General features: G+C 36.4%; 1 protein-coding gene across 5 annotated transcripts in view; it reads left to right on the top strand.

Annotated features, from left to right (window-relative positions):
* The window catches only part of LOC100451088 (ankyrin repeat domain-containing protein 18A-like), a 69335-nt gene that overhangs the window by 28084 nt on the left and 27585 nt on the right, over positions 1-13666 (top strand). For all 5 annotated transcript variants that reach the window (XM_054519668.2, XM_054519667.2, XM_054519666.2 and 2 more), the window contains exons 11-13: positions 2347-2459; positions 4694-4823; positions 12875-13156. In XM_054519668.2, the coding sequence (XP_054375643.1) occupies positions 2347-2459; positions 4694-4823; positions 12875-13156 (525 nt within the window). The remainder of the gene's footprint in view (positions 1-2346; positions 2460-4693; positions 4824-12874; positions 13157-13666) is intronic.

The following is a 13666-nucleotide window of genomic DNA, read 5'->3' as shown; positions in this document are numbered from 1 at the left end:
ATGTCTGCCTTGGGAGTAAAACATATAATAAGGGGCAGCTTTAAACCATCTCAATCAATAGCCTCTAACTTCTCCAGAAGGTTCTTGTTTCATGAATTCCTAAGCAGGAGACTACCTGGATTAAGACATTTGGTGGACACCATTCTGAGATGAAGAATCTCAATTAGGAAGAAGGGAGATCTCTACTTGACTGGAGCTTCCCAATGACATAGTTGAGTGTCCCTCAAAAGAAACTTTAGAATAAGATGTTCATCATGCCATATCTCTATGGAAAAGGAAATTCTTTAAAAGAAAACAAAGGCAAACAATTGATAATCTGTTTCTCATGGGAAAGTTTTCATTATAAAAGAAAAAAGGGCTGGGCGCCATGGCTCACATCTGTAATCCCAACACTTCGGGAGGCTGAGGTGGGTGGATTACCTGAGGTCAGAAGTGCAAGAGCCTGGCCAACATGGCAAAACACTGTCTCTACCAAAAATACAAAAATTAGCTGGTGGTGTGCAACTGTAGCCCCAGCTACTTGGGAGACTGAGGCAGGAGAATCACTTGAACCCAGGAGGTGGAAGTTGCAGTGAGCTGACGTGGCACCACTGCACTCTAGCCTGGATGACAGAGTGTGACTCCATCTAAAAAAAAAAAAAAAAAAGAAAGAAAAAGAAAAAATGGACAAAATATACTGGTCCAAAAAAGAAGAAAGAGAGAGAGAGAGAGAGAGAGGAGAGAGAGAGAAAGAGAAAGAAAGAAAGAAAAAAAGAAAGGATAAAAAGAAAAAGAGAAAGAAAGAAAGAAAAAGAAAGGACAAATTATACTGGTGAATATCCTAAGGGTGAGACAGCCCCCCTTCAAGATTAGAAAATAACACTGTACTCAAAGTAACATCCATAAGAATCAACATAAAATAGACAAGACTCACTATCTACAAAAGTAATCTGCACCAGGTAGCAATGTATAAGTGTGTGGTTGAGAATATTGTCTATAATATGTGTACTAGAGGGAAGAGGCCTCAGTAAAAAGGTCAGAGCTGGAAATTTATATTAGGGAATCCGGGTTAACGTTTTGAGATTTTAGGAGTTCTGAGAGAATTTAAAAAGAGGAGTAGCAGCTGGGCATGGTGGCTCACACCTGTAATTCCAGCAGTTTGGGAGGCCGAAGAGGGCAGATCATGTGGTAAGGAGTTCAATACCAGCGTGGCCAACATCGTGAAACACCATCTCTACCAAAAATACAAACAATTAGCTGGGCGAGGTGGTGGGCACCTGTAATCCCAGCTATTTGGGAGGCTGAGACAGGATAATTGCTTGAACCCAGAAGGCGGAGGTTGCAGTGAGTGGAGATCACACTGTTGCAGAATCAGGAGGACCAGAGAGAGACCTTGGAGTGTATACAGGAGGATATCCTTATCGAGTGTACTCAGACCCAGCTGACTCAACATCTGACAAACTGGGCCCAGAACAAAGACACACACTTCAAAAATGGGGTGGGCTAGCTTGAAGCAGGCTTACAGTTACAGTGGTGTGAAAGCACGGATACAGAGGCAGAACAATTAATTAAATTGTGACAGATTCATAACTTAGGATTACACATGACCTTTGCCAAGCAACCCAGATGTCTGTTATCTAGGTTTTGCTCTAAAGAGCCTTGCACTGGTTTATCTCAAGTTTCAATATAAAAACACAATAAGTGATGAAAAATAGATCTCTGGATGAGACCCTGTGTCATAGAGTCCAATGGAAGGGGAGAAACAGGATAATAGAAAAGCCACAAAAAGTAGACAAAAGTTATTATTTGTTTATTATAGAAAAAATAAACTTTGTTTAAAGAGAAATGGTTAAGAGACAGAGAAAAACTGAAACCTACAGGTGAATACTTACAGAGAATGACAGTATTTAGCTCAGCCTGAAGATAGATGAGGATCAAAAATGTAATGGGAACTAGATAAGAGTTTTCTAAAAATCATCTTAGTAAGATGTAATTTAACTTGGAATATCTTAAACTATTAATGACAATGTTTCTAGAGCATCTTTAAAAAACTAAAATGTAAATATAACTACTCTTAATTTATCTTACTAACTTTAGTACTTTATGTGTAAAAACTCTCATTTTTAACAAACATTTTTGACAGTTTAAATTTCAGAAAAGATAATGATGAAAGTGTGACTCTTTTTTAGCTGTTTTAAGAAAATGACTGGTTTTGAAATCTGTCATTATTGGCATCAGGTTTGTAAAATGCACTTTATACAACTGCCTAAATACATATTATTCATCAACTTATGAGAAATAATATTTTTAAGATAGAAGAGGGTCTCTAGATTTTACAAAAATAATTTTAAACATTTTTTTTTCAAGTCTGAAGAAAAACATGAAGAATTCAGAAAACTTTTTGAGTTAATATCATCACTGGACTATAATGTGGATCAAATAAAAAAGGAAAATCATGAATTAGAACAAGAGGCAACTGGGTATGGTTTTCGTATTGTAGAACATTGTAACCATTTAGTAATTGATTTAACTCTAACTTTACTTGACTAAAACCTTGATACAAATTCATTTTATGTCTTTATTTTCATAATTAAATGAATTCTATTTTAAAATGTATTTCAGAAACTCACAACACAACTTTATAGGCATATGAGCGGGAGTCTATGACCCTTGGACTTTTTTGTTGGAATTATTAAAAAAATCAAATTTCAGTGTAAAAACACAATAAGTGATGAAAAATAGATCTCTGGATGAGACCGTGTGTCATAGAGTCCAATGGAAGGGGAGAAACGGGGTGGGAGTCAGCTGAGCTGCTGGGGGGAGGTTGGGATGAAAAAATTTATATTAAAAATATGTGATAAAAAGAAACTTACAACACAATCTGAAATTTTTTGAATGCCAAAACATTACACGTATTTTTATTTATTTATTTATTTATTTATTTATTTATTTATTTATCTTTTGAGACAGAGTCTGGCTCTGTCACCCAGGCTGGAGTGCAATGATGCGATCTCGGCTCACTGCCACCTCTGCCTCCTGGGTTCAAGTGATTCTCTTGCCTCAGCCTCCTGAGTAGCTGTGATTACAGGTGTGCACCACCCCGCCAGGCTAATTTTTGTATTTTTGGTAGAGATGGGATTTCACTATGTTGGTCAGGCTGGTCTCGAATTCCTGACCTCATGATCCACCTGCCTCGGCCTCCCAAAGTTGGCATAAGCCACTGCGCTTAGCAACGTATTCTTTAATGGTTTTGAAAACAATAATGACAATGCTTTGGACATGTAATGTCAAGTGCACTCTTCATTATCTAGTTTGAATTTTGATTTCTGAAGATATTTTTGCTGTATTTGGTCATCTTTTCTTCCTTTTGTAATATTCTTCTCTGCTGCATTCAAATGTTTTAAAGACCTATTTGTGTCCTTCTTTAACATTAAAATTTATCTTGATATATAGCTTGTATTTTATTTCTGTTTCTTTGTTTTTCTTTTAGATAGAAAACGTATCATGGAAATTTACTCATTTTACATGGGTACCTCCATTGTATACATGAAGTGTACATCTTATTAAACTTCTGTTTTACAGAAGTAAATTTTATATATAAAAAAGTATAACCTAAAGAAAAAGAGTAAAATGAGCATTCATGTTTTGATCACAGATTTAAAAAAAAAAAAATGGAATGTGTCTTTGAAGCCCTGAACACAGCTGCTTTTCTATATATTTACTGAGCACTTAATTTGGTTTTCTGATTCTAATCAACATTTTTCTGTCATTGTCTTTCTCTACATGGTTTTGTATCTTTCATTTTGTTGACATTATGTCAGTAAAGATCTCTAGATCTCTTCTTCAAAGTCTTTAAATCATCACATATCCACCTTTCCTTTTTCCTAAAACTGCCTGTTTTCTTTTTCTCCTCAATTCGGACATTAAAGATGTTTTCTTCTCTTTTTCTACATTGAATAATGTCCTTGTGCTTTTTGTGTGTACTTTTTTTTCTTCTTATAGACTGTGGTCAACGGATATCAAAATGTATTTTTTGTCTTTTTCAAACATATATGTGTTTTACTTTTTTTAAATCTTGGTTACTCATCTCTCTGTTATGCCTTATATTTACTAATATGTTATTTCATCTTAGCATACCAAAATGGATATGAATAGTTTATTTATAAAAAACTGTATGGTTAGGCCTGGTGTGGTGGCTCATGCCTGTAATCCCAGCAATTTGGGAGGCCAAGGCAGGTAGATCATTTGAGGTCAGGAGTTCAAAACCAGCCTGACCAACATGGTGAACCCCATCTCTACTAAAAATACAAAATTAGCCAGGCATGGTGGCACATGCCTGTAATCCCAGCTACTTGGGAGGCTGAGACAGGAGAATCACTTGAACCCAGGAAGCGGAAGTTGCAGTGAGCCGTGATCATGCCATCACACTTCAGCCTGAGCAACAAGAGTGAAGTTCCATCTCAAAAAAAAACAAAAAAACCCTGTATGGCTATTATTACTTTACCTGCTATATATACCATAAAATTGTTCTTCATATTATTTATCTAAGATTATAATTTCATATAGAATGCTTTCAAACTATGTTCAGTTGAAACTGAGGATCATAGTTTATAGATTTGTTTCTTTGATATGCCATAACATAATATCTGTTTAAACAATTATTAAATATTTACTCTTAAAAATACTTGACTTACTAGTTCTTACATTTCTACAGGTACAAGAAATGCCTAGAAATGACAATAAATATGTTAAATGCATTTGGAAATGAAGACTTCAGTTGCCATGGAGACTTAAATACAGATCAACTGAAAATGGATATTCTGATTAAGAAGCTAAAACAGAAGGTAATTTTAAAAAATTATTATTTTATCTTAAGGTCTAGATTACATGTGCAAGAGCTGCAGGTTTGTTACACAGGTAAATGTGTGCCATGATGGTTTGCCGCATGTATCAATCCATCACCTAGGTATTAAGCCCTGTAGGCATTAGCTATTAATCTTGATGCTCTCCCTCCTGACCCCAGCAAGCCCCAGTGTTTGTTGTTCCCCTCCCAGAGTCCATGTGTTCTCATCATTCAGCTCCCACTTACAAGTGAGAAGATGCAGTGTTTGGTTTTTTGTTCCTGCGTTAGTTTGCTGAAGATAACAGCTTTGAGTTCATCCATGTCCCTGCAAAAAGCATGATCTCATTCATTTGTATGGCTCCATAGTATTCCATGATGTATATACACCACGTTTTTTATCCTGTCTATCATTGATGGACATCTGGGTTGATTCCATGTCTTTGCTATTGTGAATAGTGCTGCAGTGGACATACAAATACATGTATCTTTATAATACAATAATTTATATTTAAATATAAGGTAATTTTAAATCAGTTTGGGGATTAAAATTATGCAATTTGGAGAAATATTAATGATGGATAAACCCAAATTCAGCCAAAATACGTTTAAGGAGGTTGATTCTGAGCCAGTATGGTGACTGTGGCCCTGGATTACCCAATCTCAAGAGCTCTTGAGAATGTTTGATGAGACAGTCACATTACAGTTTGGTTTTGTACATTTCCAGCAGACAGAGTTGTAGGGAAAATTGTAAATCAATATGAGGAAGGCATACATTGGCTGAGCCTAAAAGTGGGACATCAAAAAGGAGGGGCTAACAAGTCATAGGTGGGTTTTAAGGATTCTTTAGGTGACAATTGATAAAGAAAATCTGTTGTCTAAAACTGGAAATAAGTATAAAGGAAGGCCTTAATTAAGATAAGGTGATTATGGAGGTTAAGATTCTTGTTATGTAGATGAAGCCTCCTAGCTGGCAGCCCTCAGAGAAAATAGAGGGTAAATATATCTTTTCAGACTTTAAATGCATCAGGATCTGAGTTAATCTTCCCTACTGGGAAGGGGAGACCTTCTAGGGACCTAGAAGGGGAGAGATTGGGCTACATTAATGAAGACTTCTTGCAGATGCAAATTCCCCCACAGAAGACAGCTTTGTACGGCCATTTGAATCTCTTGGCCCTGCAACAGCCATTTCAAAATATGTCAAAAATATATATATTTGGGGGTAAAATACTTTGATTTTTTTCAGCTTCTTCTCTCTGTGATGCTGTACCAGAATCAGGTTAGAAAGGAAGCCACATTATAAGAGTTAATAAAACCCATCTGATGAGATTTGATTGTTTGAAGGGTGTGATTCCCAGACCCTTTAGATAGAAATTGGGGCAAAAGAATACAAGGTCTTGCTCCTTAATATAAATCTCTCAGTGCTTTAAGCAGTGAAAGATTTTTCATTTAATTTTACAGACTTGATACTAATAGAAAGGATACTTTAAAATATATATGTATATATTTTTCTATACAAAAGACATGCTGTTGATTCTCTGATGTCTTGAACCCTGGCCAGTGATCTGAAACCAAGCAGCCCATGTCTCCAGATCACCAGTACCAAATAAATTTTGGGGTGTAACAGGTTTATTGAGAAGTAATTAACACACTATGCAATTCACTCATTTAAAATACACAAGTCATTGAATTTTAGTATTTTCAGAGAGTTATGTAATCATCATTACAATCAATTTTAGAACACTTTCATCACCCTAAAAACAAACCCCACATCATTTAGCCATCTTCACTGGTTTTCCCTTCCTCCCTCAGCCCTAGGGGACCACCCACCATCTTTGTACAGATTTGCCTATAAGCCTCTGAAATAAAAAGCAAGTGGTCTACTGGGACTGGCTTATTTCACTTAGCATAATTTTTCATGCTGCATCTGTGCTGTAGCAGGTGTTGATGCAGGGCTTTCTCTCCTTAGTTCAGCTAAATCTGGGTTCTTCTCTCATGACCAGGAAAAATTAGCCATGTGGACACATTGAAGGGTGAGAAGGACAGAATTTATGAAGTGAAAGGGAAGCTCTCAGCAAAGAGAGGGGTCCTGCAAACAGATTTCCACCTCACAATTGAATACCAGGACCAGCACACATGAGCTGAAGAGGCCAGGCTCCTCCTCTGCATAAGGCGTGAATTCTTGGTGGCTCCACCCCAACCCCCCAGTGCATGTGGGCCTCCAGTCTGCTGCTGGCATGTCCAGGCAGGCCCCTGTGCAGGTTCCCTGATCTGCACCAGATGTTTTATCTGGTGTAGACACTTGTGGGCCTGGAGATTCTCTGGGAACCCTTCCATATCTGCCTAGGCATTTTGCTGTCTCCTGCTTCTATCAGTATCAGTACTTAATTTCTTCTTATTGCTGAGTAATATTCCATTGTATGGATACATCAAACATTTTATGTAACCATTCATGAGGTGATGGACCTTTGGGTTCTTTCCACTTTTTGACTCTTATTAATAATGCTGCTATAGGCCAGGGGTGTTGGCTCACACCTGTAATCCCAGCACTTTGGGAGGCCGAGGCGGGTGGATCACGAGGTCAGGAGTTCAAGAGCATCCTGGCCAACATGGTGAAACCCTGTCTCTACTAAAAATACAAAAATTAGCTGGGCGTGGTGGTGGGTGCCTGTAATCCCAGCTACTCAGGAGACTGAGGCAGGAGAATTGCTTGAACCCGGACCCAGGAGGCAGAGGTTGCAGTAAGCTGAGATCACACCACTGTACTCCAGCCCGGGCTACAGAACAAGACTCCGTCTCAAAAAATATATAATAATAATGCTGCTGTAAACACTTATGTATGAGTTTTTGTGCTTGCATATGTTTTTATTTTTCTGGAGTATATACTTATGACTGGAATTCCTGGGTCATATGGTAACTTCATGCTTAACATTTTGAGGAGCTGCCAGTTTGTTTTCCAAAGTGGCTGCACCACTTTACATCCCCAGCAGCATTGGATCAGGGCTTTAATTTCTTTACATTTTTCCTAACACTTATTTTCTCTTTTTTATTGAAAAAAGATTTGATCCTGTGGTGTGAAGTGATACAAGGTGGTTTTGATTTACATTTTCCTAATGACTAATTACATTAAGCATCTATTAATGTGCTTATTATCCATCTTTACATCTTCTTTGCAGAAATATCTATTCAAATTCTTTGCCCATTTTTTAAATTGGGTTATCTTGTTATTTATGAATGGCAAGGGTTCTCTATATATCCTATATATGTAAGTCCCTTATCAGATACACGCTTTTCAAATACTTTCTTCCACTCAATGTCTTACCTTTTCACTTCTCCATACTGTCTTCTCAGGCACAGCAGTTTTCAATTTTGAAGTTCATTGAATCCATTTTTCCTTTAGAGTCATAGCTAAGAAAACACTGCCAAATGCAGTCACAAAGATTTATACCAATGTTTTCTTCTGAGAGTTTTATAGTTTTAGCTGTTACAGTTAACTGTTTTATTTTGAGTTAATTTTTAAATATGGTATTAGGTGAGAGTCCAACTTTATAATTTTTTTTGCACATGGATACCCAGTTGTTCCAATATCATTTATTGAAAAGACTGTTCTTTTCCCATTCTGATTTTTTGTTAACCTTGTATAAAATCAATTGACTGTAAATGTGCAGGTTTATTTTTAGATGATCAATTCTTAGTTTATGTGTATTCTTAGTTTATGTCTATTCTTACACCAGGACCAAGTTGAATTTACTGAGAAACTTTTTTCAATCATGTTGCATATTACCAGTTGTCTTATGTCATAATAAAAATTAAATGTAGTAGAATATCTTTAAGTTCACCTTTTGTGTCTCAGAGGAGTCTGTGGCCAGCTTATACCGTACTTACTCTGAGACATCATGGCAAGTCAGGCTTACGAGACACACTATTTCTTTCTTTCTCCATTTAAACCTTTAGTCTCTTATCCACTGCCTCCCTCTATGGTTTCATTTTCAGTAAATTTTGGTCACAGGATCTGCTGAAATAGTCTACTATTTAGTGCCTTATGTTTTACGATCTCATTATAATTCATAGAATCATCCATAGATGTTTACCATCCAGGAAGGAGGAGTTTAAGTCTGAGCTGCCAGCTTTCCTCAGTGGAAATCAAGTGAAGTCATCGTCTTTCAGTTCGCAGATCCTCTTTCCACCTGGCATCTTGTTCTCTTGTGTAACACTGTGGCTAATCCTTTTCTTGGTGCAGATCTTGCATTCGCAGAAACCACAGTTTCTGTATTGACCTCCTTTTACTGAAACAGAGATGCCCAGCTCTGCTTTCTAGCTCAGTAGAGGATTCTTGGAATAAAAAGTTTAACTCATTCCAAGAAAAAGTTTTAGGAGTGCAGCACTTAAAAATCAGGTAATATTCAGGCAATTTATCAGAGACAAGTAGTAGATTCGTATTTTGAATTTCAAAATTTCAGAGCCAAGTTGTGTGCTCTAGAGAAGCATTGTGGTCTAATATAGAGATGGGATGGTCTTAACTTCTCCATACAAACAAACGTGAAGTAAGGTAAAGGAGAAATTGCATTTAATGTCTTAATACTCAAAGTATGCTGTGTTTATTTTACTTCTGTGAAGAGTAAAAGTCATTCCATAATTTCCTTCTTATTTCCTCATTGAGAAAAAGGAAAATGAAAATCAAATACTAGATTGATTAATAAATACTCAAAGCTTCTTCTTCTAGAATTTTCATTAATTGAAATCAGGTAAATGTCTGAATTTGGTTATGTAACCAAGTATTTCCAGTTGTTTTTCAAATCATATGTCTTCTTGCTTTGCAGTCTTATTTCCTAACTTGAGGGGAAATTGTAAGGCGACACCCTTGTCTTATTATCAGAGTTCATCATTGAGGGGTTTTTAGGAAAATTTCCTCCTCAGCAGCTTACATCTCTCTCCTGGTTGTCTGCTGCTTCTCAATAATGTTTGTCATCAATAAATTAATCTCAATATTTATTAGATCCTACTTTAAAGGGACTCTTTTCTGCTACATAAGTTATGTTTCCTGTTGTCTCTTTTTAAAACTTATTTTTCTAACAGTTACCCAGAGTTTTGTGGCTTAAAAGAAAAACATTTATTTTGTTCATGAACCTGTGGTTTGGAAAAAGATTGGCCAGGACAGCTTGTCTCTGCTCCCCTCAGCTTCCCCAGGAAGTTGGAGAAAGTGAATCATCTGAAGCTTTGCTCACCCATGTGTTTGATGTTTGATGCTGGCCATTGGCGGGAACCTCGGCTGGGGCAGGCAGCATGAACACTGACACTGGCACTCCCAGGCTGTCTTTGTGGACTGATCTCTCTCACAATCTGGGGACTGGGTTCAAAGGGAAAGCAGTCTGAGATAGGGAAGCCACATGGTCTCCCTTTTACTGCATTCTATTCATTAGGAGAAGGCCATCAGTAAGGATGACCCATATTCTATTCTTTTAATGGGATGAATATAGATTCTCTTTTGTTTTAATTGACATGTATATACATAATTATGGGCTATAGAGTGACATTTGGATACATTTATATAGTGCATAATGATCAAGCTAACTAGCATATTTACTACTTGTTACTACGTCAACGATTTTTCATTTCTTTGAATTGCGAACATTCAAAATCTTCTAGCTTTTTAAAAATATTCAATAAATCATAGTTAACTATATTCACCCTACAATGCCGCAGAACATCAGAACTCATTCCTCTTATCTAACTGTAATTCTGTATCCATTAACCAGACTCCCCTCTCCTACTTCTATGAGCTTTTATGTTGTTAAGAGACAGGGTCTTGCTAGTGTAGTCTGGGCTCTAGGCAACTGTAGTCATCCAGACTTGAGACAGTGATTTGATCATAGCTCACTGCAGCCTCAAACTGTTGGGCCCATGTGATCCTCCGACCTCACCCTCTTGAGCAGCTAGGATTATGGGCGTGCACCATTGCACCTGTCTGATTTTTCACTTTGTAGAGATGTCTCTCTATGTTGCTCAGGCTGCTCTGGAACTTTTGGCTTCAAGTGATTCTCCTGCCTCGGTCTTTCAAAGTGGTAGGAAATTACAGGCATCAGCCATGTTGCCCAGCCCTCAATTTTTCTTTAGCTCCCACACATGAGTGAGAATGTGCAGTATTTATCTTTCTGTGTCTGCACTCAACATAATATCCTCCAGACTGATCCATGTGGCTACAAGTAAGAGGATTTCATTTTTTTTATATGGTGAGTATTCCACTGTGTATGTGTACCACAATTTTTTTGTCCATTCATTTGTTGATGGACATGTAGGTTGATTTTATACATTAGCTGTTGTGAATAGTGCTACAATAAACATATGAGGACAAGTATCCTTGTGATCTATTGTTTTCTTTTCTATTGCCTGAATACCCAGTAGTGGGGTTGCTGGATCCCTCGGCAATTCCATTGTTCATTTTTTGAGAAAACCTCATGTTGTTTTCTATAGTAGCTGCACTGGTTTACCTTCCCACCAAAGCATGTAAGAGTTTACTGTTCTCTGAAACCTCACCAGCACTTTTTTGTGTGTTTTCTATGATAGCCATTTATTGAAATGGAGCAAGATTATATCACATTGTAGCTTTGATTTGTATTTCCCTGATGATTAGTGATACTGAACATTTTTAAATGTATTTATTGGCCATTTGTATTTCTTTTTTTTCTCTTAAAAAAAAAGAGAAATATCTAATCAGATCTTTTGCCTAGTTTTGAACTCAGATTATTTTTGTTTACTGTCAGGGTGTTTGAGTTCCTTGTGTATTTTGGATATTTGTCTTTTATTAGATGAATAGCTTCAAAATGTTTTCTTCCATTCTACAGGTTTTCTCTTCACTCAGTTGTAGTACTATTTGTCTATCATTTGTTTGTTGCCTATGCTTCTGATGTCTTACCTATACAAATCTTTGTGCAGACTAATGTCCTGAAGCATTTTCCCTCTGTTTACTTATAATAGTTTGATAATTTTGGGCCTTACATTTCAGTCTTCAATGGATTCTGAGTTTATTTTGCTATATGGTGTTAGATAGAAAGGTAGTATCATTCTTCATATGGATAGTTTCCCAGTGCCATTCATTTGAAGAGGGTGTCCTTTCCCCAATGTATGTTCTTGGCACCTTATTCCAAAATCAGTTGGCTGTAAATACGTGGATTAGTTTCTGGGTGCTGTATGCTATGGCCTTTACCCCAAGAATCATTACTTCTTAAAATGCAATTCAAATTAGCATGAAACGTTTGCGGTTTAGGGAAAGGCTTATGGCATCAGAATCCTTATTTACAGGATTCATTATTTTGTGTTTTTTTGCGATATGGTCTTTGTATATCATCCAGGCAGACATGCAGTGATGTGGTCATAATTCACTGCAGTCCTGAACTCTGGGTACATGCCATCCTTTTGCCTCAGTCTCCCAACTAGCTGGGTCTCCATGCCTGAGCCACCATGCCTGGCTAATTTTTTAAATTTGTTTTTTTGTAGAGATGGGGGTCTCACTATGTTGATCTGGCTGATCTCAAATTCCTGGCCTCCAGTGATCTTTCTGCCACAGCCTCCTAAAGTGCTGGGATTACAAGTGTGAGCCACCATGCCTAGCATAGAGTATTACATTATTTTCAAAGTCTTATTCTGAGAGCCATTTATTGACTTTGGCCTAAATAACTCAATATGATATCTCTGAAAGTTTTTTTGACAAATTTTGGGGAAGGATGATGAGGGAAGGTGGTTAGACACTTTTTACTAAGAGATAACTTAGTGCAATTTAAGGAGGAACAAAAACGAATTATCAGAAAAAAAAAAGTAAAAGCAAGTGCAAAAGTTCTGTGGAAAGATGATGACAGTAAAGCATATTTTTGTGACTCATGGTAGCTTTAACTTTGTTCTTAAAATTCTGAGTAATTTAAGCGTTCACATTTGAAGAATCTACTACATTATAGATAACATTTTATTGCAAGTCAATGCATTTCAAAACTTGCTATTGGTTTTGTGTTAGATTATTCTCAGCCTACTTCATTATCAAGCTCTATTATTTTATTCATGCAGTTTGATGATCTTATGGCCGAGAAGGAAGCTGTGTCTTCAAAATGTGTCATTTTGGCCAAAGACAATGAAGTTCTTCATCAGGAGTTATTATCTATGAGAAAAGTACAAGAGAAATGTGAAGAACTTGAGAAGGATAAAAAGATGTTGGAAGAAGAAGTATTAAATCTTAAGACACATATGGAAAAAGATATGGTAGAACTTGGTAAAGTACAAGAATATAAATCGGAGCTGGATGAAAGGGCAACGAAGGCAATAGAAAAATTAGAAGAAATCCATTTACAGGTTAGTTTTTAAAATCAGGTAAGTTTATCTGTAATGGGCTTTCATTTATTTCACTGCAAACTGTATTTTGGATATGTATATATTGTGTTTCCTCTGCCTCTCTTAGGGCAATCTCCTTTGTAGAGTTCTAGAAAAAAGTGACTTTTTTCCTTTTAAATATTTAAATTTCCATTATTATTATTATAACAAAATCAATCTTTCAAAGTAATGATTCTCACTATAGAGTAAAAGGGGGAATTTGATGATTAAGACCAGTTGGCATAAGAGAAAACTGTGATTTAGAAATTATATGATACTTTTGAATTGGTCTTAAGCAACATTGTTCATTGTTCACTTTTTAAAATTATAAATGGATTCTATTACTTTTTATAGGACCAGATTACATTAACAGTAACACAATTATGATATCAAATTTTTATAAATCAGACAATTCTGAATTCAATTATTAGTTTTGTTGATATTGCTGATAAATATTTTAAGCTTTAGCCTCTTTTTAACATATTTAAAATT

This window comes from Pongo abelii, chromosome 13 (assembly GCF_028885655.2).
Source record: "Pongo abelii isolate AG06213 chromosome 13, NHGRI_mPonAbe1-v2.0_pri, whole genome shotgun sequence".
Lineage (NCBI taxonomy): Eukaryota > Metazoa > Chordata > Mammalia > Primates > Hominidae > Pongo > Pongo abelii.
The sequence above is the reverse complement of the archived record's forward strand: the minus strand, read 5'-3'. Positions and strand labels throughout refer to the sequence as shown.